The sequence below is a fragment of the Psammomys obesus genome, unplaced genomic scaffold, assembly GCF_907164565.1.
Source record: "Psammomys obesus unplaced genomic scaffold, mPsaObe1.curated_primary_1811, whole genome shotgun sequence".
Taxonomy (NCBI): Eukaryota; Metazoa; Chordata; class Mammalia; order Rodentia; family Muridae; genus Psammomys; species Psammomys obesus.
Window position 1 is genome coordinate 12,495,555 of NW_026586550.1, and position 27,629 is coordinate 12,523,183.

Here is a 27,629-nt window from a genome sequence, read left to right on the forward strand (position 1 = left end):
GTTCCCAAACTATGGCTATTTGGCTCAGAATAAATTCAGTTCTTGTTGACTTTCCCTAGCAAATAAAGGTCTATTCTCTCCAGATAGGGCGGCAAGGACAGGCCCCAAAGAAATCATTCCACCAAAGTCTAGATTTGTGAATCAACAATTTTGATTGGGGTTATTTATACCAGCATGGGTGAAGGATTACCTAAAGGAACTTGGGCAGCTCACACTCAAGATAACCCCACTGAAGAAGTGCTAGTTGCTCCCACCTCATCTTTAGCTCAGCAATCTTTACATTTTGAGAAGACACATTTTCTATGCTCCATAACCCCATGGCCTGTCCTTCCTAATTGCTTCCTTTCTCCCCAACTTTCTCCGCCCCTCTAGCATAGGCCTAGGGTTTCTGTGATTTTGTGCATAATTCCCCCTCTTCCCGTGCATACTGACCTGATCCTCTTCTTCCTGCTCTCAGGGAGCTCTCAGGGAGCTCAAATTTAACACAGAGCCACCACACCACACTCCCTATCACCCGGTTTTGTTTTCTTGTTTCTTTCACTATTATCTAAAACCTTCTTACTCGTTTAGTTACTTTCTGATTTAGTTCCGAATCGTAAAACTGTTCTTATTATTTATTGTGAGCTTCCCAAAAACGATTGGCTGGCGATAGACAGATGGATGAAGGACTGAATGAAGGATTAAAGTGAGAGAACGGCAGGGAGGAGGTTACTAGGTCACTAGAGGGCTGGGTCTGTGCAGCTCCGCGTCGGAACCCGAGGGCAGCGGTAGCGGTTTCCCTTAAATGAGAGGGAGGGTTTTGTGAGCGCACACAGGAAAGGCTGGGCGCTGAGCAGCGGGCAGCGGTGAGTTCGGCGAGCGAGCGCGGGCCGGAGGGTGTGTGTGGCCAGGGTGTGGGGTGCTGCCGCGGTTTGCTACGCTGAGCAGGGCGTCCGGGGAACCGGCCTGGCTTCCCGGGATCCGCCACTCGGTTGCTGGCTGCGGCGCGGCGGAAGGAAGGGAGATTGGGCCGGGCCGGCTTGGCGCGCACGCCCGTGGTCCCTGCGAATTAGATGTGCTGGTTCGAGTCCCAGAGCTGTCCCTAACCTGTGCCTACGCACCCCCCCACCCAGTCACTTTCCTCCTTGGGCTGTGGGGTACCCTGGAACAAAAACGGGGCCAGGAGTATTGGAACCCTAGAGGGTGGGTCGGTTCGTTCATTCTGTTTACTAGGGTCTGCTGATGTGGATGGCTAGAACTGACCCAAGGTTTTCTCCTTTAGTGAGAAAACCCCTACCTTCCTTGTCAGGAGAGGGCTCAAAGTTAGAATTTGGGGTTTTGGGAGCTTATGGGTTGGGGAAGAACCTGCTGGGAGGCAAAGATATGTTAATGTAGACAAAATTGAGATTTTAACTGACATTAATGAGAATGAAAATTCTGGCTCCTGAGATGGGAATATATACACTGTGAATATAGTACATATTGTGAAGGCAACTAATACGGAAAAATGTACAGATTTTACTCACAACCCCTTCGCAGCCAAATTAAGTAATTTGATAGTTTTTTTTTTTTTTTTCCTAGTGAAGAAGTTAATTGACTTGTCCAGGATCTCACCCCCTGTAAGTAACAACGCTAGGATTTTGTTAGGCACCCGGGCCAGTTCTATTTGCACACTAGGCTGCCTTCGTATTTCCCTCATCTTTTAACAGAGGAATCGTTTATGACAAAAAGGGAGTTGCCTAGGGTAGGAGTGGCGTTTAAAAAGACAGTCCATTCAGAGTGTCCTCACCTTTCAGGCACTCTTTCCATGCTAGTCTCCACTTCCATGGTTTGAGCAACCCTCATCCGTTAACTTTCACAGACATGAATCCCAGTTCTGCAGCTTGTGTTCAGTTTCTCCTATTTCCAGACAACTAAGGCAAGACATCTGTTCGGGCTTTGTTGGAGTGTGCGCAGCAGGTATAGGGGTCTAGAGTCTCCTTAACTGCCCACTATGCTTTTCCACAAACTTAACAAAATAAATCCAAGGGCTTGAAACCACCTTCCAGTCTGTTGCCCAAGCACATAGCCTGGCTTGTCTTCTCATCCCTCAGCTGGTCTCCAAGTGCTGCCCATTGCTATTTTATAAAGACCTCCAAATCCTTTATTGACATTTGTTTAGAAATTACGGCATCCACCCATCTAATGGCTCCTCTAGCTTTACTCTCAGGTTCTCACAGTCTTTAGACTCTGCAGCTCAAATACGATTATGTCATTCATCTGCTAAAAACAAACAAACAAACAAACAAAAAAAAACAACAAAAAAAACTCTTGTTTTTCTTAATTGTCTTCAACATAATATCCAAAGTGCTTAGTGTAGATTCAAAGTCTTTTCAAATGTGCCTGCCGCCTCATGGTTTGTCTTTAAAGTCTGGTGTGTTTGCCACCTCCCTTACAGCTACAGTAGTAACTGCTAACTAAAACGAGATGACTACGCAGATCTAGAACAAAGGAGGCTTTGAAGAAGGGAGGTAATAACCAAGAATATACATTTCCAACAAATTTTGTGCATTTTAATTAGGTTTAATGAGGACACTAAGGGCTGAGAACCAGTGTCTTAGAAGCCATCCCATACATAAAGTCTATTGATGGTACATATGGCATGGTAATCCCCAAAGTAGTACATTGGCAGTAGAGGAAACAGTAGAAGCAGGAAGTTGTTGCTGTTCTAACCTGAAGCAGACTTCCTGTATAAGGCTTTCATGTGAGAGGTGCCTGTGTTATGCATGCAGGAAAAAAGTATTTTCATTTCTTAAGATGAAGGGACAGAGAAGATCCCGAACAAACAGACCTTGCTGGTCATTGTCTTTAAGTCATTACACCTTGTTCAGTCATGTTTCTGTACAACTTTCTATTCTTCATCAAATTTTACATACATAGGGTTTTATTTCTGAAAGTTCTCTGTCATGTAAAACTCACATTAGATAGACTTATATGCTTTTTTTCCTTGCTAATATGCTTTTTGTTACAGGAGTCTCATTCTTAGTCATGGGTGAGAAGAGAAATTACTTCTTCAGTCTGTTGCCTACCTGTGTTTTTCAAAACACATCTATCTTACGTATCCTATCTACCTATCATCTAATAGCCTTTGTGTAACACATATACACACATTTAGCCTTCGTATATTTCTTAGTTCAAGTTTATAACTGGGATGGCTTACATAATAAAAAGTTTATTTCTCACAGTGTGAGAGAAGTATGAACTGGAAGTATGAACCCAAGATGGTTGGCACTGGGTGTGGTACCCTCTTCCTAGTTTGCAAATAGCTGTCTTGTTGCTGTGTTTTCATATAGCAGGTTGAGTTGGAAGGGATATGAGGCCACCTTGCTGGTGTCTTTTCTTAGAGAGCGGTGCTAATCCCATTTCAGTGGGAATTAGGGCAGCTCCTTTCAAGTTTTGGAAAGATGTCCAGGTGATTGCATGTCCTAACCCGTTTTCTCTGTTACTTGTAATCTGCAGGACTCTGAGAATGTCCTGATTGTCTGGCCCTTTCACACTCATCGCAGTTAGGCCCATTTTTGTGGACTTAAGGTAGATCTGTTCTCCTTCCCCAGCACTTACATTATTGTGTTGCAACTTTGCTTGTGTGGTTGTATCGCAGGTAGGGATTTAATGATAATAAGCATTTGAGAGAGGGACTTACTCGTCCCTGCTCTGGCTCTTAACACAGAGCAGGTGTTGTCTGCTAAAGAGCTCTTGAATGAATAAGTGTTTAGGGCCAGCTGGAGAAAGGTCAAGAACTACATGAACCTTTGGAACTTTTTTGTACTAGCCTAAATGGCTTCACTGATGTCTGCAGTGTGGCAGTTTCTTCATAGGAAAGGGATTTTAGTCAAAGAAAGGTAAAGGGAGAAATAGTTTTTATCTATTTGGATAATAACGTCTATTTATTTTAGAAAAGTTGGCATTGCATATATATTGCAATTTTGAGAGGTCATTTACCATCCTATAATTTAGAGGAAATGATACTGAAGTTCTGCTTTTGTTTATTTTTATTTTTATTGATAGTCTTATTGGAATATAATTGGTATAATGCTAGTTGTAGATGCCTTTTTACCCTGCTAATTTTATTTAACATTGTATTTTGTCTTGTTTTCTCCATCTGTGACTCAATTAAAAAATTGAATTTCTACGTGACTTGCTCACTTAATAGATGTTTTTGGAATAACTATTATGTGCCAGGTCTTACTTGATGTATAGGATCTAGCAGTGAGCACAACTCTACATTCATGGAGTTTATTCCAGTAGGATAAGCTAAGTGACATGTTAGTAAATGTAAATATCATCAAATGGTGCCGTACAAACACAGAATAAACATTATGCCACTTTTTATAAAGAGCTAATTTACTTTCCTTACAAGAGTAGGTGAAAGTGTCTTGTTGTATTTTGTGATCAGTGAATATGATACTTTAAAACTGATTTTATATGTAAATAGTAATAGCTTTGTAATTTGCATGCCTTTGATTAATAAGTTGAACATTTTGTTTTTTTACTTAGCCATGTGCATTCTTTTTTTAAAATGCATGTTCTCCACTGATGTTCATATTGAAGACAGTGTTTTCCTGTTTTGAATAAGCTATTGCTGGCATTTTGGGTTCCTCATGTATGTAATGGACAAACACTCAACAGTGGTATAGTAGGACAGTAAGAGGACGGGTATCAGAGGAAGCCTGGAAATTGATTCCACCCTTTCTGACCTCCTCCTTTCTTCTAATATGGATAAGGAAAGGTGATTGGATTTGGAAGAAGGAGAGTCAATGTAGAATACAGGAATGAAGAAGGAAGATTGGTGAATGGATGAGAAGATGCTGATGATGAGACTAGAAAGGAAAAAAAAAAAAAAAGAATAACCCAGAGAAGTGGCAAAGAGAAATCAAGAAAAGGAAAAAGGGGGAGGAGAAGACCATAAAGGAACAGATAATAGAATGTTCCATGATTATCTTGGATAACTTTTTTTTTCCCCTTTTTCTGTCTATCAGATCTGTAGGAGAAGATGACTGCTTTCTTTAAAACACTTAGAAATCATTGGAAGAAAACTACAGCTGGGCTCTGCTTGCTGACATGGGGAGGTCACTGGCTCTATGGAAAGCACTGGTAAATATTGACAGCCGCTACACCATCTGCATCCCACTATAGAACAAGATAGGAGCTGGGTTGAAATCTTGTTCAGCTGCCCTTGTCTGTATAATACAGTGGTTAAACAAAATTATTCAACCAAAAAACAAAGGCAAAGCTTCTTGTTACCTGCCCTATGTAATTAACTATGTGAAGCACTAGCTGTAACACTCACACATCAACGCAGATAGTTAGTGAAGTTGGAAAGAAAGCAAGTTTTACTCACTGTATTTGGAATTGAAGAAATTGAGACCAATTCTGGACAGTCCTCTCCCAAGTAAGTAGTAAGTTGAAATTGTAGCTCACATATCTCCTTGGGATTGTTGTTTTTACTATGGTCTCTATCTGTCATCCCCTGTTTGCTGGATGATACTTTTTGGCTCTGCTTTTTCCATTTCCTGTAACTGTCTTCATCTATTTCATTAGACTGGGTTAATTTAAATGAGATCACAGATTAGCACCCTTTGTGTTTGAATAAGGAATTCAGTGTAATCATGTGTTATATCAGACTCAGACATGACAGGAGAAGAAAGTACCAGATCTTTTATTCTGGCTCTCAGGAGTCTATACTGCCTTTGCTGAGCCTCTAAGGCACACTGATGCCATCTCGTTGGGGGTTTCTTTGCCCTTGTCAGGTGAAGCTCCAAAGAGCTCACTGTGTTCCTTTTTCAGTATGTCTTCAGAGGTCCTCTGATATTTCCTGAAATCTTAAGACTTTTTAAAATTAATTATTTTTATTAATTACAATTTATTCATTGTTTCCCAGCTGTAGCCCCCTCCCTTGTCCCCTCCCAGTCTTACCCTTCCTCCGTCTTCTCCCATACCCCTGCCCCAGTCCACTAATAGGGGTGGTCCTCCTCCCCTTCTATCTGACCCTAGCCTATCAGGTTTCATTAGACTGGCTTCTTTGTCTTCCTCTGTGGCCTGGTAAGGCAGTTCCCCCCTTAGGGGGAGGTGATCAAAGAGCCAGCCATTGAGTTCATGTCAGAGACAGGCCCCTGTTCCCCTTACTGGGAATCCACTTGGACACTGAGCTTCCATGGGCTACATATGTGCAGGGGTCCTAGGTTGTCTCCATGACTGGTCCTTGGTTGGAGTATTAGTCTCAGAAAAGACCCCTGGGCCCAATTTTTTTGTTTCTGTTGCTCTCCTTGTGGAGCTCCTGTCCCCTTTAGGTCTTTCTATCTCCCCCTTCTTTTATAAGATTCCCTGAACTCTGCCCAAAGTTTGGCTATGAGTCTCAGCATCTGCTTTAATACCCTACTGGGTAGAGTCTTTCAGAGGCCCTCTGTGGTAGGCTCCTGTCCTGTTCCCTGTTTTCTCCTTCTTCCGATGTTCATCCTGCTTGCCTTTCTGAGTGAAGATTGATCATCTTACCTAGGGTCCTCCTTGCTTATTTTCTTTAGGTGTATAGATTTTAGTATGATTATCCTATATTATGTGTGTAATATCCACTTATAAGTGAGTATATACCTTGTGTGTCTTTTTGCTTCTGGGATACCTCACTCAGGATGATCTTTTCTAGTTTTAAAAGGCCCTTTAGTTCTCCAGCATGAAGAGGCCTCACCCTGAACGGGTTTGACAGCCTTTATGTTTAATTTTGTGTAATAGTAAGGTCTAGCCTCACTCTTTTACATGTGGGTATCTGGGCTGGCACCATTAATAGAAAAGTGTTCTTTTTCGGCTGTGTGGTTCTGGGAGTTTGTTGGAGATGTTTTGACCATATACAATGGAGCTTTATTTCTAGGCTCTCTGTTCTGTTTCATTGGCCTGTGTATATGTCTGTATTCCTGAACCACATTATTTTGATTAAGATAGTCTGGTAAGAATTTGTGAAATTAGGAGATGAGAAGCTTTGAACCTTCTTCTTTTTCTAGATTATTTTGGCCATTCAGGCTATTTGAGATTCCATATCGATTCTGTGGTGGCATTTTTCTATTTCTGCAAAAAGTGCCATTGGATTTTTACAGGGATTGCATGGAATTGGTAGCCTGCTTTGTGTTGTGGCTATTTTAACAGTGTTGTCTTCCAGTCCATGAGCACAAATGTCTTCCTGTTTGTGATGTTAGTGAACATTATCTCTCATATGCCTAAATTTATTTCTAAATATTTATTCCTTTTGATCTTCTTGTGTGATTGATTGCTTAATTTCCTTTATGCATTTTTCAATCAGTGCATGGAAATGCAGCTTGTTTGTTAATCCTTTTTTATCTGGCAGCTTTGATAAAGTTGTTTGATGGTTCTAATATTTTTTTTATGTGTTTGGGTGGAGCCATTTTGGTGTTCTATATAGAAGATCATGTATTTGTAAAGAGAGATAATTTCCTTTCCACTTATTTTAGATGCATTTTATTTCTTTCTTGTCCTCCTTTTCCCTTCATTTCTTTATCCTCCAACCCTCAGCTCACTTGGGTCTTTTTATGTAGCCTAGGCTGGCTATGAACTTAGGATATTACTGCCTCGGCCTTCCAAGTGCTGGGATTATAGGTGAGTGCCACTACTTGACACTGGTAATTTATTTTCTTCCATATTTCTTGGAATCATTTCCCCTTTTACCTATACTGCCTGGCCTTGCAGTCTCATATGTCCCCCCTTACCACAGCTGGAAATATTTCTTCACAGCTGGAAATATTTTCTCTCTGTCCTGCCTTCCAGACTTCTGCTTCCCTTTCCCTCTCTGCTTCTTATCCTCTGTGACCTCTTTCTTTCAAGAATGAGGGGCGAGTTCTCTGCCCTAGGTCCTCTTGTGTTGTCATACTCTTCCCCGAATGATTTCACCTGTGCATACTGTCTTCTGTTACAACTCTAGGTGTCCAGTCCCACCCAGGTTTTTGTTTGTCTCTGTAAAGACGTCTTCTGAGACCCAGTCTTAAATGTGTGTTCCAGTGCTGCTTTGGCTAGAATGAGATGGTCTTGAGTGGCATAGTCTTGTGGTATTTGAACACTGGATCTTCAGTTGGTGGTGCTGTGTGGGAGGTGTGGCCTTGCTGGAGGAAATATGCCACTAAGGGTGAGCTTTGAAGTTTAAAAGACTCATGCTATTCCTACTTTGCTTTCTGCTTCCTACTTGTGGGTCAGGGTATGAGCCCTCAGTTTCCTTCTGCCCCATGCCTTTGCTCTGCCACCATGGACTCTGAAACTCTGGAAGCATTAGTCCACTTTAACCTTTCTTTTTATAAGTTGCATTGGTCATGGTGTTTTATCACAGCAATAGAAAAGTAACCCATACAAATATTAATCTTAGGATGCTTTCGAGGTATCTCTGACTCAGCATCCTAAAAACAAAAATCCTGCTTGACCTGCTCCTCAGTTATTGGCTATACTCAGGATCCATTTTACTTTGCTAGATATTTGGATATTCTCTGTTCCTTCTTATCCACATTTCTCATATCTTGTACATAGATTCTCAATTATTTTAGAGTTTCCTAATGTGTTCTGTTTCTTTTGTCTGCCCCACTGTCACCATCTTCATCTGTAGTGCCCTCCTTGTATGGATTCTTATTAGCTTCCCAGCTTTTTGACTGTTTCTGTTTTGCACACCATTGCCATGCTGTTGTTTTTCAAGTGAAGAATGCTGTTGCTTTTTGACTCAAATCCCAAATTTTTACCAGCAGTGTATGAACTTGATCTCATTTGCATATATCCCTAACCTTGCTGTATTCTACATTTTGGCATTTGGCCTTCAGGTCTTCTCAAGTGATGTTTCGGAGAAACATAAGAATCCTGAAAGGGCTTTTGCATATGGTATTCTTCTCTGAGCAACTTAAGTTTCTCCAAGTCTTAAATACTATCTTTTCAACGAGATCTTACCTCTGTGATCTAGATTAGGCAATCTTCCTACATTTTCTCCATAATGCTATGAAATCTTTGTATATAAAACACTCATTTCTTGTCGGTCCAGTGAGATGGCTTAGTGCGTAAAGTGCTTACTGTGCAAACATGAGGATCTGATTTGGGATCTCTGACACCCACATAGGAGTTAGTTATATATGCCAGTGTGCACCTATAACCCCATCTTTGGATTTGTGGAGACAAGACAATTTCTGGAGCTTACTGGCCAGCCAGTCTAGAGAAAACTGTGAGTTCCAGGTTCACTGAGAGACCCTGTTTCCAAAAAAGAAGGTGTAGAATGATAGAGGAAGACACTCAACATCAGCCTTTGCCCTCTGCAAGTACCTACACAGGGGAGCACACCCATACAAATGTGTAAACACACACACACACACACACACACACACACACACACACACACGTAAAACCACTCACTGCTATTGTGATGATTTGATCTGCTGTGTCTTCTCTTAGCATACTACTGTGTAGACTTTGTCTTGCACAATATTGTCCCAAAGCCCATGCACATCAGAAGGACACAATGCACATTTTGTTTATTGGGGAGGAAGCACAGGAGCAGATGAAAGGAGAGGGTAAGAAGCAAAGCAACAACTCCTTTGGCCCCTTGGGAACTCACACATCTAGGCTGCTGAATCCCTCTAACACAAGTAATGTACTCCATCTATAGTCAGGTTCCTCTTCCATTGTTCACAAATGTATCTTGAAATATTCATGAATTTTTGTTTCATCCTCTGCCTTCTCTATACTGAGACAACCTTAACTTACATTTTAAAGAAAATTAAAGACCACAGCACGGTTATTCACACACACACTTTTGTGTTCTTTCCTTCAGTGGACGAGACAACCATCCTGCTGCCCAAGGCCAGTCATTCTGCCCCTCCTTTGTGCCTGCCTGTCATCATCTACATCTTCATTTATGTCCTTGATCTTAGACTTCTGCTTCTTCTTTGTTGATCACAATTGTTCTAAACTTAAACATGTCTTCACTCAAGTGACAATTCCATTTATTTCTCTGCCTGTCTTTTCATTTATGCCAGTTTTTAATGGTTTCCTCTCAACCCTTTCTGCCATTTTAAAACCACGTTAGTAAAATTTGGTTTATACTCCATCATTTGATTGAGCATTCTCCTGACAAAGTCATAAATAGCCTCTTAATTGAGTGAGTACTTTTCAGTCTTTCCTTCCTGCATTCAGTTGTCTTTGGTCTTCTTTAGTTACTTTCAGGCTGGCTTTTGATTTGTTTGTCTTTCATTCTGGTGTCCTCCAGACCCCATACTTACTTGGCATATTTTGTAAGTGATCCTCAGCCACTTGGCTGTTTGCAGGGAAGAGAGAGAGATTCTGGGAACATTGTATTTCTTCAGACATTCATCTTCTATTGACATTACGTGAAAATAGAAGAGGTGAAGGGGCATTCATAGCAGGTCTGGAAGAAAAAAGACATATTTTGATTTATTTTATATGTCCTATTTTTTATTGCCTCCTCTTACTAATCTTTTGATATCACATTTATTTGTAGGCTTTATTCCCTTGTTTATAGTACTTATAGATTTCTTCTCTTCTGAGAATTTCTTCCATTTTCTCTCTTCTCCCTTCAAAGAAGAAAGTCCTTTTTTTTTCTTTTTTCTTTTCTTTTTTTTTTTTTTTTAAGATTTCTCCTATATAATTTTCCTGCTGAAGGCTGCTGTAGTTGGCAGGAGCAGCAGGGATGGCTCTCACCTCAGCTCTGTGAGAGCAATTGAAGAGGAGGAAATGACCCTTGTGTGCTGAGAGTAAAGAGAGTTTGAGTATTGCTCATTCCTCTCCAACTGCTCTTACTGAGCCTTCTGGGATCCCTGGGGAAGATTATGTTCCAGGCTGCTAGTTCATCATGTCAGCGGTTTACCTGCAGTAGCCTTTCATACTTTTCTAGCCTTTTAATAGCAAAGAGCCTGCTATTAAAAAGTAGCAGAAGAAAGGACACAGAGTAGTATGAAACTTGTCACTGGAGTCAAACAGCAATAAGACATCTTAACAGTGTGACCTTGGGCTCCTAAAGCTTTATGTTCTTCAACTGTGGAACGGGCATAGTGGTATCTCATTGGGTCATTAAAGATTGAATAAGATAACGGCAAAACTCTAGCTTAGTGTATTCTAGACATGAGTTCATTAAGTGCACTGAGTAATTTCATGTAATAACTGTTCAGTACTTGGAGACTTAAAACAAAGTTCTGTTGGTATCTGGGCAATGAATGATGTGAGAGATATCCAGTGGGTAGGAAGACAAGGACCTGCCAGATGATTGAATAAGATCTGAGCCCATCTTTCATGTGAAATGTGACTATTAGAAAAAGTATAGTTTTAAGTCTAATGTAGGGGCTAAAGAGATAGGTCTCCAGTTTAGAGTACTTGCTGCTCTTACAGAGGACTTGAGTTTGTTTTCCAGCACCACATAGTTTCTCACAATCCCCTGTAACTCCATTTCAAGGAGGATCTCCTGGCACATACATATATGGCTTTAATCCTGCTTCTTTCTGGCCCCCCCACTTCTCAGTTAATGCCTTTGGCTCCAGGCTTCTGGCACTAGTTCTACCACCAGCCCTTGCCTGTGATCCAAGACCCCCTTTCACTTATTTCAAGAGAATATCTACCATCTCAAGTTGGCAAGAATTCCTGCAGGTTTAAAAAAAATCTCATTAGTTATTTTCAGTCCCTTGTTAAGCTTGCAAAGCAAATATGATGTTGGAGCCATGGTCCTGGGCTCAGAGAGCATAGCTTTTTATTAATCTTGCAGATTTTTTTTTCCTCACGTCTTGTAACACCAATCATGACTACATGTGCATTTGGCCTTCCTAACCAATGATTATGAGGTTGTCTTCAGGGTTTGTTCATTGCCATTCAATTTATAGACCTTAATGATAATAGCTAACAATCAGTGTGGCTGGGTGTGAGTCTCAGCTCTCAGTATTTATGACATTGCTTTATTTTCCTAATAGTTTGGTGAAATGCTTATTAGTCTCATAGTAGCATAATAGCATGAGATTAATAGCTATGGGTGGATGAAGAAATAGGGCAATGAAAAAAATGTAACACTGATGTTGTGTGTGAGAGATCAGGGGATTTGGGTGCAATTGCCAAGCTGTTGAAAAAGAAGGATCTCTTCTCAGAGGCCCTTACAGTAGTGTAGTTAAGGTAAGCCCAGCAGTGTGGACTTGAACATTATTATCAACAATGTCCCAGTTACTGGTCTGGTGCTGTGGACAGATTCTATAACCAAGGCAGCTTATTAAAGAAAGCATTTGATTAGGGTCTTGCTTACAGTTTCAAAGAGTTAGTCCATGACCATCGTGGTGGGGAGTGTGGTGGAAGGCACACATGACACTGGAGAAGTAGCAGAGAGCTTTACATCTGATTTGAAAGGACTGGCAATGGCATGGCTCTTTGAAACTTCAAAGCCCACCCCCTCCAATGAGTCTGCACCTCTTAATCCTTTCTAGACAGCTCACCAACTGGGAACCAAACATTCAAAACAAGAGCCTAAAGGGGCCATTCTCATTTAAACAATCACAAGTAGTGAAGCCCTGGGAAACTTCACCTGTCCATGTTTGGTTTCTCTGCCAATGACTGGAGGTAGCACACTGTAGTAGTACCCATCTCTATGGGCTGTCATACAGACTTTTCTTAGACTAGCACTTGGTACAAAGAACATTAACAGAAACAACACATCTTCTCTTGGGTTTTCCCTCATGAGGCAAAATCTAAGAAAGATGTCATTTGAGTTGGACCTTGAAGACTTTTTGGAGACTGGTACAGAATGTGGCTGGAGTGGCATGTTTTCACTGTACGGTGGGAAAGCCAGGTTGTGGCAGGCTTTACAGGCAGGATACCCGTGTTTGAGTAGCAGTAAAGATCTTAGGGGGAAAATGATAATACTAAAAAAAATTAAAAAAGATCTTAAGGGAAGAAGAATATATGAACAAGGTAACATTCTAGCCTCCTGTGCAGGGAACATTTCAGAAGTTGACCGCAAAGCTACTAAAGGCCTGAAATAGAGGGTTGCATAAGAAAAAGAAAACAAATGGGCAGATATGGAGCTGTGGTGCCATGACTAATACAGCACTGAAGGCAGGTAGGCATCTCTGGCTTCAATTTTGCTACCTGTCACCTTCATGGCCTTGTCAGGTGATTTAAACCACTTAACTCTGAGCCCGGGCTCCTCATCCCCACATGAGGGATAATTATATGTGTTTGGCAGGTGAGTTGCAAAGACTGAATGAGGAGGTGTGGGTCAACTGCCTTAACGCTGTGCTTAAATTTAGCTCTCTGCAGATGCTAGCTGTTGTTATTGCAAGGTGATTGACTGGGTGTTTGGCTGAGGCAGGCGAACATTGGAGAAATCATTTTATGGCTTCAAGACTTAGGTATAACTGGTGATGCAGAAAGAAGAAAGTCACCAAGGAGCACTGGTTCGAGGAAGATGTATTATATTCTATTTTAGGCCCACTGAGTTTGAGGCCCTGACAGGGATAGGCAAGGGGAATGTTAGCTGCCAAGGGTAAATTATGCATAAGCCGCACTTGAGTAGACTGATATATATATATATATATATATATATATATATATATATATATATATTTATTTGTTTATATATTTATATATTTATTTATTGGTGGAGATTATGGCTTCAGGAGTATCTTGGGCTTTGGGTCCCAGTATCTGGATATCTGAAAGCTTACGCTTTATCCTAATATCCCTTTAGAGCAGCCTCTGACTCTGCAGACAGTTGTTTGGGATCTGGCTCCCTCCGCTGCAGCAGCGGCCTTAACAGTGCTGATGGTAGGAGGTTTATTCCTCTTCCTAGTTTCTCTTTGTTTCAGATTTTGTTGAAACTTTGATAAAGCAGTTTGTTTTGCTTTTTAGTCATTTCAGAGTTCATTCTGCACTACCCCATCCTCTGTCCCTGTGCACAGGCTGATGCTGAAATTGGGGTTTTAATGGGTGCTATTTAAAGAAGCTCGTTTGTGGGCAATTAAATAACATGCTTGTCAGCCCAGATTTGATAGGGAATAAGGAAACCATTTTTTTTAACTTTAAAATACAATGAAGTTTAATTATATTCCCTTTCTTTTCAATTCCTTTTGTTAGATTATGTGGAAAACAGATTTCTTCCTTAAAAAATCGGTGTCTGTACTTTCCTGTTTCTAAGGGAGGTGCTAAGATGAAAGACAGAAAATATATTTGAGTTATATTTTGTCTTTCTGGCTTCACACAATTGGGGAAATTTTTATGTAGTGGTTTTACTTGTTCTAAGGCCTGTACAGAAAATAATCATAGCTGATGCTGAAAGCCGCTCTTCTCTAGGTAGTGACTGACATTTCAAATGTGTCATGTTTCAAAACAGCTTAATACTGATGTTAGTAGCTCTGAACTTTGTGTTTTCAGGTCAGAAGTTGTCCAGATCTGTCCTTGAGCTTTGAGCCCACAGTGAGTATCATCTCATGTGTGGTGTTTATAGAGAATTGGTAGGTTGGTAGAGAAGGGAGGTTTTCTCTCAGCCTGTATGTTCTTAAGTACCCTAATGATCTCTGTGTAATACTTTGTCTTCTCTTTTCCTCTAGATATGAGTACCTTGCACATAACTGAAACTCAGTATATATTCCTTTACAATGACATTTGCCAATGTATAGTAATGGTCACTGGAACCCAGAGAGCTAGTGTTTTGGTTATCTAGTAAAGTGAATGATACATTTTTATGGAAAAAGAAATCTGGAATAAGATGTTTAAATGGATAAAAAAATGTATGGATGGAAAAAAATGAAGAAAATATAGAAGTAAATGAACCATGAAGAATGTCTTCTTAGAATTAGAAGCCACCAAGATGGCTCAGGGGATAAAGGTGTTTCCTGCCAGGACCGACAACGTGAGTTTGATTCCTAGGACCTACCAAGAGAGAACTGACTCCCGAAATTGTCCTCTGACCTCTACACACTGCTGTGGGATAGTCGCCACACATATACGTACATTCACAAATAAATGTACTAATTAAAAATGAATTAGGAGAAGAAATATTAAAAAAAAAGCTAGAGAGAAAAAAACGGCAGCTGAAGCATCCCCTAATGGTGGTACAGTGAAGACCTCAGCAGAAGTGTAGCCACCAGTCAGATATAGAGGCTGTGTCTAAAGTGTAGAGAATTCAGTCCTTTTACTTGTGCTTCCCCGAATATCAGAACAGTGTAGTAGGAAGAAACATTGGTATCTTGGAGAACCTTGTGGTAGGGAGAAACATTGGTATCTTGTGAGGACCTGAGTATAGAATAAAAGAGCGAAAGTAGAATAATTTCCTATTCTAAGGAAAGAAAAGGCTTGCAGGATAAAGATGTTTCCACTTCCATTTCTCTCGGTCAGTGGGTAGGTATTTGGGAAGCATAGACTGTAGAGCTGTCTTCTAGTTAAAGTCCTATAAAGCAATCTCACAGGACAGCTCAGTCATGAGAGAGACCCCTCAAGGATGCAATCTTTTGTTAAATAATTTCTTATTCTGAGCTGGAAGGGGAACAGGATGTGAGGAAGAAACAAGAGAGACCAGGAGATACTTGAAGAATTCACAAGTAATAGCTTATCTGCACAAGTATAGACAAGTATCTGTGATCTGATAATAAGACTGGGGAAAGATGGTTTGGGGGTTTCTTATTTCAGAGTATAAAAGAATGGGCACCAAATTAGAGCTATTGAGAGCAGCTTTGGATTTTGTTAGAGTGGTGGCCTTCCTCTCTTGGGTAGAGGGCAAGTCTTTGCCTGATAAATACTACTGAATCATTAAAAGGTTGGGGTAGATTTGTGGGCTTTTTCCTAAGCCCGCCTGCAAGAAGAAAGACTATAATAGCACTGCAGTACCAGTGCAGTGAGCGAGTGTGAAGTGGGTGACTGGCGAACAGTGGACAGGGCTCTGCTGTTGCTGAAAACGTCTGTAGAAAGCAGTAGGGTTTTGGAGGAAAGCATAGCATGCTGAGAAGCATGGTGTTCAGTCCTAGTGCTAAGCCTCCAGTCACGTTCTGACAGTGTGTGTGTCCCAGGCCAGAGCTTTCCTTATCAGGTCAGTTAGTCATGTTCTAGGACATCGAAGGGTTGTGAACAATCCTGAGTCTTCTGGGGTTAGAGACTGAGGTCCGGCTTCTACTTGTTCTCTTTGAATGCCATTAACAAACTGAGATTCACCGCTGTAGTGAATTATGTTACCAGTGGGGTGGTATCATACCATTTGATTGATGGCAGTTGGGATGTATGGAAGGATCGTAAGGCAATGGGCTAAGTCATTTCTAAGAATTCTTTTAACCTTAACATTTTAGGTTTCTTGGAACTAGGGCTTAGGGTTGTACACCTTTCACAAAAGTATTTATTTGCTCTGGCTTCCGTTTACCCTTTCTGTTTTGGCAAAGAAACAAAGATAGTAAAAGCAGGATTGTAGACCTAAGCATTGCTATCAGTATTCAGTAATCTATGTTTTGACAGTGAGCAAATTCAAAACTCTGGGTTGAATCACAAATCTCATTCAGTAAGTGGGTTTACACATTTTGGCAAAGCTTGTTGGAAATGTTTTTAGTTTATTTTGAATACCTTCCTGCTGGCTTGTTCCTCATTTCCTGTGTCCCTATTAAATTCACCTTATTCTCTGAAAAAAATTTTTTTATCACTTTGTTTCTCTTGCTCCTGGCTTAGCAAATAATAATTGTTGGTAAGTGCATTTGCCTTGCTTTATATTATTATTATTATTTTATTTTTTATATTAATTACAGTTTATTTACTTTGTGTTTATTATTATTTTTAAATGTCCCTTCCATTGTTGAATTAAGCCACCAACTAAAAAGTTACTGAATACCTTACTAGTACAGGAGGCTGTACAAGTTACTGTATCTCACTAGTACAGGAGGCTGCCTCATACTTGCCTACACTTCTGCTTGTAGTTGGTTAACTTTCTTGTTCTTTATCCACTTTCATTCAGCAGTACGACTGTGATAGGTTTTGATGCCAGCTGTTGCCTATGTGGCTCTTTGTTTTCTCTTATATACCTTTTATGACATTGAAATGAAGAGAGTTGCCACTTAGTATAGAGCAACAATATTTTCCTCCTTTATACAACTTCAGAACTTTAGAGATGTAAAGATTTCTTTATTATTTTTGTGTGTGAGATAGTTGAGAAGATACACATTTCCTTGGTGTCCATCATAGGGAGGCCCAGGAACAAGAAAAGGTGATGTCTGTAAAGACAGAAATACTAGAGTGCAGGGCCCCATAGCCTTTCAAGAATCTTTAGTATTTGGATTGTCGCCTTAGTGTTCTAACCTGTCACACTGACTTTTTCCTTTAGTCCTAAAATAACTGGACATTCTTTAGGAAGGAAAGATTCAACATTCTTTTCAGTAGGATGCACTTCCCTCTGCTGGGTCAAAGGTCTGTCTGTCTCTTAGGCAGAAGTGAGGTGGCCACTGTTTTCTCATGTGAAATAGGGGTCCCTGCAGCAGTCTTTATCTCTTTGGGAGAGAGTCTGGGATATGAAGAAGAGGTTGAAATGTGTAATTGGAAAAAGCTGAAAAAAAGTAGTCATTCTCTTTTCACTTTTAGCTTTGTTGTCATTTGTTTTTCTATTCCTCCTTTTCCATGGACAACCAGTGAGCACAGCCCCTGGCAATGTGATGACTAATTATTTTAGGAAGCCTGAGTAAGTCGCTGTGGTTGCTGTAAACATCTAAACTTTAAATCTGTTTTGTGCAAAGCAAAGATAGTGTTTGTATGCACCAAGGGAAAACTGGTGGTAGAAATTGCTGAACAATTTGCCTCTAACTGTAGTAGGAAATATCTTTTTTGGGAAATAGGATGGATCAATGTAATTCTTCTCTTCATGCAAAGCTGTTATTGAAGTAACAACTTATCTTATTTTGTAGTCCTAAAGTAATAAATAAAACATTTATGGCTTGGAATAAATTGAGAGCATCCTGTTACCTGTAGTAGCAGGCAAGTTCATATTCTTTTAAAGCCTCAGGCAACAACATCAGCAGATATGTTTTCTTCCTTATTTTCTAATCCAGAAGCTTCTAATTTCTTTCTGTCAAAGAGCTTCCATTTGTGCTCTGAGTAGGTATTCAGAGACCCTTCTTGATATGACTACCACTTGTAAATTGTATTTACCATTAGTGCCCAGTAGGCTTCTTGGCTGTATAGAAAGAACATGGGCTGCCGGTTGATGTACAGTCAGTTTTCTGTGTTTGGTAGCTAGGTCTCAGGTTCACATTCAGACTCATGATTCTTTAGATATCTGGATTTTTCTGACACTGGAATGTTCTCAGGCTCCATGGTATACAGAAAGGAACTCTTTGCTTTGGTTTTTAAGAGTACCAATTGCATCCTCTTCTGCATGTATATATTCACACAGCCTGAGGTCCTTCTGACCTGGCAGCATTCCCATGACAGTATAGATTTTTTCGTCCCTGCCCTTGACTACACTGGAGAGCTGTCTCAGATGATGTGCTGGTTCAGGATTGCCAGGTACTCATATAAGAATAACCTTCAGTTTGCCTTCAAGGATGAAGTGTGCCTTCTGAATACTGAGTCAATTTTCCTGTTCAAACATTTGCCACTTATTTATTAACAAGTATTCACTATCTACAAGAGTCAGTGCTGTGGATTGTACAGGAGAAAATGCCAGCAAATTATCCCTTATTAAAGAAGCTCATAATCCAGAAGGGAAGACAAGATGAACAGTTCCATGTATGGTAGGGTAAAGGCAGGGGTGGTTTGTATTTTTTTTTTTTTTTTAATTTTTTCTCCAAATTTGTATTAGTTGCTCTTAATCACTATGACCAAAATGGACAGAAGCAACATACAACAATGGACAGAAATCTTACTTCAATTCACTGTTTTTTTGTGGATTACAGCCCATCATACTGGGAAAGGCTTGATAAAGGGAGCATGTGGTGATGGAACAGAAGGCAAGAGGGTGCAGGCTGGAACCAAGGACAGGATCTCTTTCCTTACTGACTCCATAGTGACCCCTCAGTCAGCTAGGCACTGCCTCCTAAGGTACTATAGCTTTCCAAATAGCACCATAAGCTGGGGACTGGGTGTCTGAAACATTTAAACCATAATATCTGAGGAGAGATAAAATAACTGAATTCTTGGAGGTCAGACCTCCAGTACCTTTTAGGAGAAGCAAAACATGAAGTGTAAAAGCAACATCAAAGGGAATGATGGGAAATAAGGAAAACTTAACCCTTTCCTCAGTTATCACCTCACTTTTTCTGTCTTCTTTCTTTCTTTACATTTTTAAAATTTTGAAAATAGATTCCTTTCTCATACAATATATCCTGATTATAGTTTTCTGTCCCTCTACTCCTCCCAGTTACTCCTCACCTTCAGTCACTTCTGGATCCACTCCATTTTTGTCTCTCATTAGAAAAGAATAGGCTTTTAAGAGATAACACCACACACGACAAAACAAAGCATAATAAGATGAAGCAAAAACTTTCATATCGAAGTTGGACACAACAACCAAATAGGAGGAAGAGAGTCTCAAGAGTAGACAAAAGAGTCAGAGACCAACTTATTCTCACAGCTAGGAGTCCCATAAAAGTGCTAATCTAATAGCTATCATATATATATGCAGAGAACTTGGTGTAGACCCATGTAAGCCCTGTGCTTTCTGATTCAGTCTCTGTGAGCTCATATGCACCTTGCTTGGTTAATTCAGAGAGTCATGATCTCCTGGTGTCCTCCATCCACTCTTTCTTCCTCCTCTTTTGCAGGATTCTCTGAGTTCTGAGGGGTGGGATTTGATGGAGACCTCCAATTTAGACTCTTTTTCTGCCTAATGTCTGGCTGTGGGTCTCTGCATCTGTTCCCATATGTTGCTGGAGAAAGCCTCTCTGATGATGACTGAATAAGGCACTGATCTATGAATATAGTAGAATATGATTAGGAATCATTCTATTGATTTTTTTGTTTTTGTTTTTGTTTTTGTTTTTAAGAACAGTCACATTTGGTTTTACTGTAGGTCTCTGGATTATCTAGTTTCTGCTTCTTGGTTACCCAAGTAGTGTTGTAGTGTTAGTTCCTTCTTGTGGAGTGGGCCTCAAGTCAAATCATATACTGGTTGGCTACTCCCACAAGTTCTGTGCCACCATTGCCCTAGTGTATTATGTAATCAGGACAAATTGCACGTCAGAGGTTTTGTGGCTGGGTTAGTGTCCATGTTTCTTTTTCTGTAGCCTGCAGAGTATCTTCCAGTACTAAAGAGACTAGAATGTAGGGGTGAGGGCTCTATCTAGGTACCAGTTAGACTTCTCCATGTCTAATGAGTTGTGTGGGTGATAGTGCTTTATCAGGGGGTGCCTGCTGGAGTTGGAGGATGGGATATAGCCACTAGTTGGGGGAACGAGGTTAGGAGAGATGGTCTGTGCCATCCACAGTCCTCTCTACAGCCATAGCTATCACTTTTCATCCAGAGGTGCTACAGTATCTGGCTCATCACAATCGCTTTGTTTTTTTGTCACATAGTTATTTTCTTGTTAGTTCTAGCAAAATTATATTTCTGAAACAATTTTTTTTTGAAGTAGTTTTTAGAGTTTGCTTTAGATCATCGGAATATAGGTGACTATAGCTACCTGTAGGCTTGGCATTTGTGGACTGAACCAATTGCAGATAAAGTATTCAGAAAAAAATTAAATCTATATGGAATATGTATGTATTTTTTTTTCTTGTCTGTGTCTGAACAATATACTGCACTGTTTATATAAGTAGCCTTTATCTTGTATGAAATGTTCTGAGTAGTGATTTGGGTATCTGTGGTAGGAGAGGGGTGTCCTGGATCCAGTGTCTGTAGGATACTGAAAGACTGTCTATCTTAGTGTAAAGACTCTTTTTTTTTTTTTTTTTCTTTGAGAATGTATTTGTCTTTTACAAACATCCTGGTTCTGAGAGGAAGATCAAGATAGTTTATATGATTTAGATATTAGAGTTAACTATGATTATATTTAGATTTTGTTTTTGTACGATCTAAGTCAGTGCATATTCTGGCTTTCCTGTAGTATTCCATTTTGCACATTAGATTAAAATTCTTTTGATTTTGAAGAGCCTTCTGAAAAATCAAGCAGATTTTTAAAAAAGACATGACACATACAATCTTAAAATATTTCTCACTGGTTAATTATCAAAATATGTGTAGCAACAAAGTATTTGGGGGGAAATAATCCGACGTACTACCGTATGTTCTTGTAAACACTGGTATGTTCTTGTACACACTAGGATAGTTCTTGTTAGCTAGTGTCTGGGAATAATGGTTGAAACAAAGCAAGGTGAGTTCTCTGCTCATGACCCCAGAAGAGCCAGTGCCCTCTGGTGGTCTGTCAAGCATAGTGGAAATTTCTGCTGGAAAGAAGCAGAGGTGGGTAGACATGAACAAAGATAGAGGAGTCTGTCCTGTTTATAGAGAGAGGACATAGAGCGTAGACAGTACATAAGGAGGTCAGCGGATAAACGCTGGAAGCAATGGGAAACCGGCCTATTGGAAAAACATCAAAAACATGAGTTTGGGAGGATCCAGGTGTGAAGACTAGAAGCAGGATTACCGGGGTTACTTGGAAGCAGATGGTGGTTTATTCAGTCCAGGAAGCTTTAGTGACTGTGTCATCATTGCTACTAAAAACCTGGTAATACTCTGTGCCCAGTGATGCCTGGGAATTCAGTGTTTCACCATTCCAGTGTATATATGGAAATAGGTGTGAAATACCAAGTAAACTGCAAAGGCTTATCACTGTGTAATTTTTAAAAATTAAGTTTGTACCCTGTAGTGTATGTGTTTGAATTGCTAATGTTGGAATGGTTCTCTAGGGGCATTTGATGGAGGGATGCAGGGAGAAAAACAGAGTTGGATGGGATAGGGGAGAAGGTTGCACAACTCCCCTGCCACCTGGGCAGCTGTGCAGAGTAACACACCTGGTGTAGCCTGAACTTGGTTGCCAGGACCACTTGTGGAGCAGCCCTCATAACAGATCAGTGCCCCTCAAATCTATTAATGTGTGCTTTTGAGGTACTGGAGTCATTATAATTTTCCTGGGACATTGTTCCTAGCTTTCAGGTTGTTTACCAATTTGTGTTGCTTGACTGTGGAAGACAGGCTACAGGCAACAGCTGTGACAAACCACATATATAGATTATTTTTATCCTCTCTCATCCTTAATTTTCAGTATGAGTCTTGAAATAACTCTCAAAATGCCAGATCCAGGTCTCCAGTGTTATAAAGGTGGTCAAGGAATATATGTAAAGCAACCCCTTTTTCTTTTAAAATTCTTTTCTTCTGTTATTTTCTTAACAAAACCGAGTGTGTAAGTGCAAACTCGGGTTTGAAGACTGGTCTTTGCAGGCACTATGCACCATTCAATGTGCTCTTACATCTTGGAGACCTTTATGTTAAACATATGATTGCATTCTGATAGAATGTTTTCATATTTGGAAGCCAAATTTTTACTTCTTATGTCCATTTATGGTATATTAGATATAGATATAAAGATAGTGATATTAAGTAAAATAGGAGTCTCAGAATGGTAGCAGAAGCAGCTAAACATCAAATTTAGCTTTGGCAAATGACCCAAGTAATGTCCATTGAATAAGAAAAATCCAAGACACGTATATTAGTTTTCTACTGTTGCCTAATAACTTAGAGTTTAACATACCATCAATATTTATCTAACCATTTTATGAGCCAAAGTCCAGGGGTTGACAAGGCTTGCCATTCCTTCTGGAGGCTCTGAGGGGAGGAACCTATTTCCTGAGTTTTCAAGTTTGGATGTCAGTGTTCCTGGGCTCACAACCCCTTCCATCTTTAAAGCTAGCAAGTGATCACCCTCCCAGACCAAGGCCAGAAAAAGCTGCTCAGCTTAAAAGACCTAGTGAGCAATGCAGGATGCCATCACTATCTTGAAGCAAGCCCTAAATTAATCTGCATTTCCCTGTTGCCATGTGGAGTCACAGATCTTCAGGTTTTGGAAATTAGGCTGTAGGAGTTCAGGCGTCTAGGGCATTGTTCTGCCTACCGGAATGTGGAAATAGCTAACACAAGCTTTCACTCAGAGAATGTATTTCCTGAATGTGCTCCTGATTTGGTATCAGGTCTTTAAGAAATCTTCACTTAAGGTACTTTTTTTTTTTTTAACCCATCAATTCTGTTTGGGTCTTAATCTCTAAGAATGTTAATGCTGGGTCTCTTTTGTTTCCATTGACAGTGATAACCTGCTAAGAAGAGCAGCCTGTCAAGAAGCTCAGGTAATGCCATTTCCTGTGATAAAATTAGATTGCCCCTTATCTCCATGGTGCAGGAGACACAGCTTCTCCAGGGACTTACTTACATGGGGTCTTGCATCAGTGCAGTTTGACTATTTCCTCCACTTCCAGATGGATCAGGCTGTTAGCCAACTCTGAGTAGAATGGGTGGAAGTTAGCCATCTGGTCAAGAACAGTTCTGACGCCCACCATGTTAAACTTGTTTACTTCTGGATCACTCCCAAGAACACATAATCGGACTGGCTGAAGAGCTAGGAATTGGCATGTGTTTGCAGTTAGCCTTGAAGATCTGGCTAAATCCTGAATCATTCCTGATGGAATAGCCCCCAGGGATGCTGGTTTAGAGCAGATGTTACCTCTGAAAGTCAAATCTTGTTAAAATTGTTGACTCCGACATTTAAAGCCCATCTTCCTAACATAGCTGATTCATAGCGTTGCCCTGCCATCCAGTTCCATGAGATCCTGCTTAAGCATCAGTTCATCTGGCTGTGGTGATGATAGTTGAATTGCAAATCCTTTCAGATTTAAGACCCTGGCTTTGCTATCTTTCCTATTTGTAATTTGTGCCCTGCAGATGGACTTCTATGACTCAGTATCTTTTTGTTACATGCCATTTAAGCTTATGATGTCAGAAATGGCTAAAGAGATGTATAAAAGTTAAAATGGCAAAGAAAACACATTTAGTAGAAGTGGGTGTCAAACATGTTTATTTCTGAAGTGTTTTCATAGATGATAATGACAATAGGTACTATTAATAAATCCTTCTTTGGTTCTAAATATGCTTTATGAATTTAATTTTATAATTGCACACATGTACCAGCTCGTAAATATCGACATGATGGTTCACACCCATAATTCCAGCTTCCAGGAAGCCGAGGCAGGAGCTTCAGGCCAGCCTGAGCTATTCTGTGAGGCCCTCTCTCAAAAATAAGCTTTTGGATTATTTTTAATTTGCACAATATTTATCCTCTCTTATAAGTCTCAGTATGATACTCTGGTACATGTATGCAATGCTTAATGATCAAATCAAGGTAGTTACCAGTAAACCTTAATGTTGAATTCCAGGTGCTGATACACCGCCTCTTATTTAAGGTGAATCCCCCGCATCTGTTCATCCTGAACTCCACCTCCTCTTACTTTCCCAGGAACAAGGTCTTGTTAGGTACTTCTGCCACATACTGACCTCCTTACTGTTCTAATCTTTCACTCCTCTGCACATGTAGCTCCTTTAATGTGACTAAAGGTGGATTGATTTTCTGCTTTTCTCTGCTTTTCCTGTGTTCTTCTTATAGTCTAAACTATTGAGTGATTAAAAATATCATATAAACTCAACACAACTTTTATAAACTTCTTAATCCATTATAGATGAGACTTGAATTTACAAGTATGGTTAGGAATTATAGGGACTAAGAAATGAGGACAAGAAGGGACAGTCTACTGCTATAATCTGGCATTTGTTTGACTGGTGGGTTGTCTCTTATTAGAGTTTCTATTAGTAGATTTCTGTTGCTGAGAAGAGACACCATGACCACAACTCTTATAAAGGAAGACATTTAATTGGGGCTGACTTACAGATTCAGAGGTTTAGCACATTGTCATCATGCCTGGAAACTTAGCAGCATGCAGGCAGACATGGTACTGGAGAGGTAGCTGAGAGTTTATCCAAATCGGCAGACAGCAGCAAGAGAATGCCACACTGGGCCTGTGTGCATCTGAAACCTTGAGCATCTGAAACCTCAAAGCCCACTCTCTAGTGACACATTTCCTCCAATAAAGCCACACCTACTCCAACAAAGCCACACCTCCAATAATGCCACTTTCTATTAGTCTGTGGGGACCATTTTTATTCAGAACACTATATTCCACTTCCTGGCCCCCATAGGCTTATAGCCATAACCTAATGCAAAAAAAGCAGTTAGTCCAATGTCAAAAGGTCCCATATTCTATCATAGTCTCAACCATGTTTAAAAATCCACAGTTCAAAGTCTCTATACTCCTGGCAGTCTCTTAACTATAACCTTCTGTAAAATCAAAATGAAAAAAAGAAAAAAAAGCAGATCACATACTTCTAACATAGAGTGGCACAGGATATACATTATCATTCCAAAAGGGAGGAAAGGGGAGCATAGTGAGGAAATACTGGGCTAAAGCAAGACTGAAAACCAGCTGGGCAAACTCCAAACTCTGCATCTCCATGTCTGGTATCAAATTATTCTTCAGATCTCCAAATCTTTTCAGCTTTGTTGACTACAACACACTTCTTTGTCTTGGGCTGGTTCCATTCACTCTTAATAGCTCTTCTTGGCAGGTATCTTATGGCTCTGGCATCTCCAACATCTTGGGGTCTTTCCAGGCAGTTCAGGTCAGGCTTCACCTTTATAGTTTTACACAATGGCCTCTCCGGGCCTCCATGAAGGGACATGTCTATGCCTGGCTAAAATGACTTTCCTTAGTTACAGAGGGAGATTTTGTAACTTCTTTCTTGTATCCTTGACTCTAAACTCAGGACCACGTGGCTGAAGTTGCAAAGTTCTGCTGCTTGCTGGGGTTAGAACATGTCCCCTTGTTCAAATAAATTTTTACCAGCTTTCTGTTTTTGATAGTTTCTTTCACTGCCTAACTGTGGCTGTCCTGGAACTCCCTCTGTAGACCAGGCTGGCCTTGAACTCTGAAATCTGCCTGCCACTGCCTCCTTAGTGCTGGGATTAAAGATGTGTGCACCTGGCCCTAAGCTTTTCTTTTAATTCCTTTTCATTAATTGGAAGCTTAGCTGGGTAGTGTCTTCCTCTAAGGCCACCACTACCTTTATTCTACTCAGCATCACACTTTTGTTTAATCCATTTATACTTCCTCATACTCCATTTTTCCTCCAACAGTACATTTTGTATTTTTATTTGCTCAGCTTGCTTCTTTTCATTAATGTCTGCATAAGATGAGCCACTAATAGCCATACAACACAGCTGATGCTAAGTTGTTTGGAAATGTCCTTTTCTTTTCTTCTGAAACCTTTTGAGCTGGGTTCTCACAGTTCAAACCACCCTTAGTACCACTGTCTTCCATGCTCCTGCCGGTATGGCCCATTAAGCCCCATGGAAAATGTCCAATCACTTTTCTAGTCCAAAGTGCCAAAGTGTCCCATATTCTTCCAGGCAAAACCATTGTCAGGCCTGTCACAGCAATACCCTACTCCTGGTACAAACTTCTGTTTTGGTTAAGGTTTCTAATGCTGTGAAGAGAAACCATGACTATAACAACTCTTATAAAGGGAGGCATTTAATTGGGACTGGCTTACAGGTCAGCGGTTTAGTCTATTTTCATAATCACATGCAGGTAAGACATGGTCGTAAGGAGGTGGCTAATAGTTCTACATCCAAATCAGCAAAAAGCAACAAGACAATGCCACACTGGGCCAGGCTTGAACATCTGAAACCTCAAAGCCTCAGTAACACACTTCCTCCAACAAGGCCACACCTACTCCAACAAAAACATACCTGCAATAATGGCACTCCCTATGAGTCTATGGGGGCCATCTTCATTCAGACAACCACAGCTAGGTTAGTTAATTCATTCTAGAATTGCATGGATTGGAACTGAACAAATTATGATATTTAGAGATTTAGCAGGAAAATGCCAGTATCTAAGAATACAATGAGAATAGGACAGGTAGTTTTTATAAAGAAAATGGACAGGTAGTTTTTATAAAGAAAAAATCTTTTTGAAGTATTTGGGAAACGTGCGTGTGTGTGTGTGTGTGTGTGTGTGTGTGTGTGTGCGCGCGCGCGCGGGCACGCACTTGTCTGTGCAGGTGTGTATGGAGGCCAGAGGTTAGCATTGGCATGCCATCCTCAAGAGCTTTTTCAACCTTATTTTTTGAGACAGTGTCTCTTACTAAACTTGGAGCTTGCTGTTTCAGCTAGACTGGCTGGCAAGGTAGCACCCAGGATCCACCCGTTTTCATCTCCCAACACTGGGATCATAGGCATACACTGACACACTTTTTACCTGGGTGCTGGGGATCTCAACTCAATTTCTAAGGCTTGCACAACTAGCACTTTTTATTTACCCACTGAACCATTTCCCCAGCTCAGAGGGTTGTTTATTCAGAAGCAAGATGTAGAAAGGACCTCTAATGGACAATCAGGGAGGTGGGCAGATTTAGAATGAGTTATTTAATGCAATATTTTTATTATATAACATTTTTTCCTCTAATCTTTACTTTATAGTTCTTTTCTAGAATTCTGCTGCCATAGCTTAGATTTGCTTTTTAACACCCAAGACCTGAAGTTTTTGCCCTTTTAGTGTTTTTCTATCATTATTCTTTTCATCATCTGTCTTCT

The 27,629-nt window shown here is 40.3% G+C and overlaps 1 protein-coding gene across 4 annotated transcripts in view; it reads left to right on the forward strand.

Moving 5' to 3' along the window:
* The first annotated feature begins 811 nt into the window (after nucleotides 1–811).
* Agk (acylglycerol kinase) overlaps nucleotides 812–27,629 on the forward strand; it is a 74,733-nt gene continuing 47,915 nt past the window's right edge. Inside the window, exons 1-5 of one of the 4 annotated variants that reach the window (XM_055602141.1) lie at nucleotides 812–845; nucleotides 1,561–1,598; nucleotides 3,478–3,549; nucleotides 4,998–5,112; nucleotides 23,235–23,274. In XM_055602141.1, coding sequence (XP_055458116.1) covers nucleotides 5,012–5,112; nucleotides 23,235–23,274 — 141 coding nt within the window. In that variant the 5' untranslated portion in view covers nucleotides 812–845; nucleotides 1,561–1,598; nucleotides 3,478–3,549; nucleotides 4,998–5,011. The other 3 variants (XM_055602143.1, XM_055602142.1, XM_055602145.1) reach the window with 3 other exon arrangements.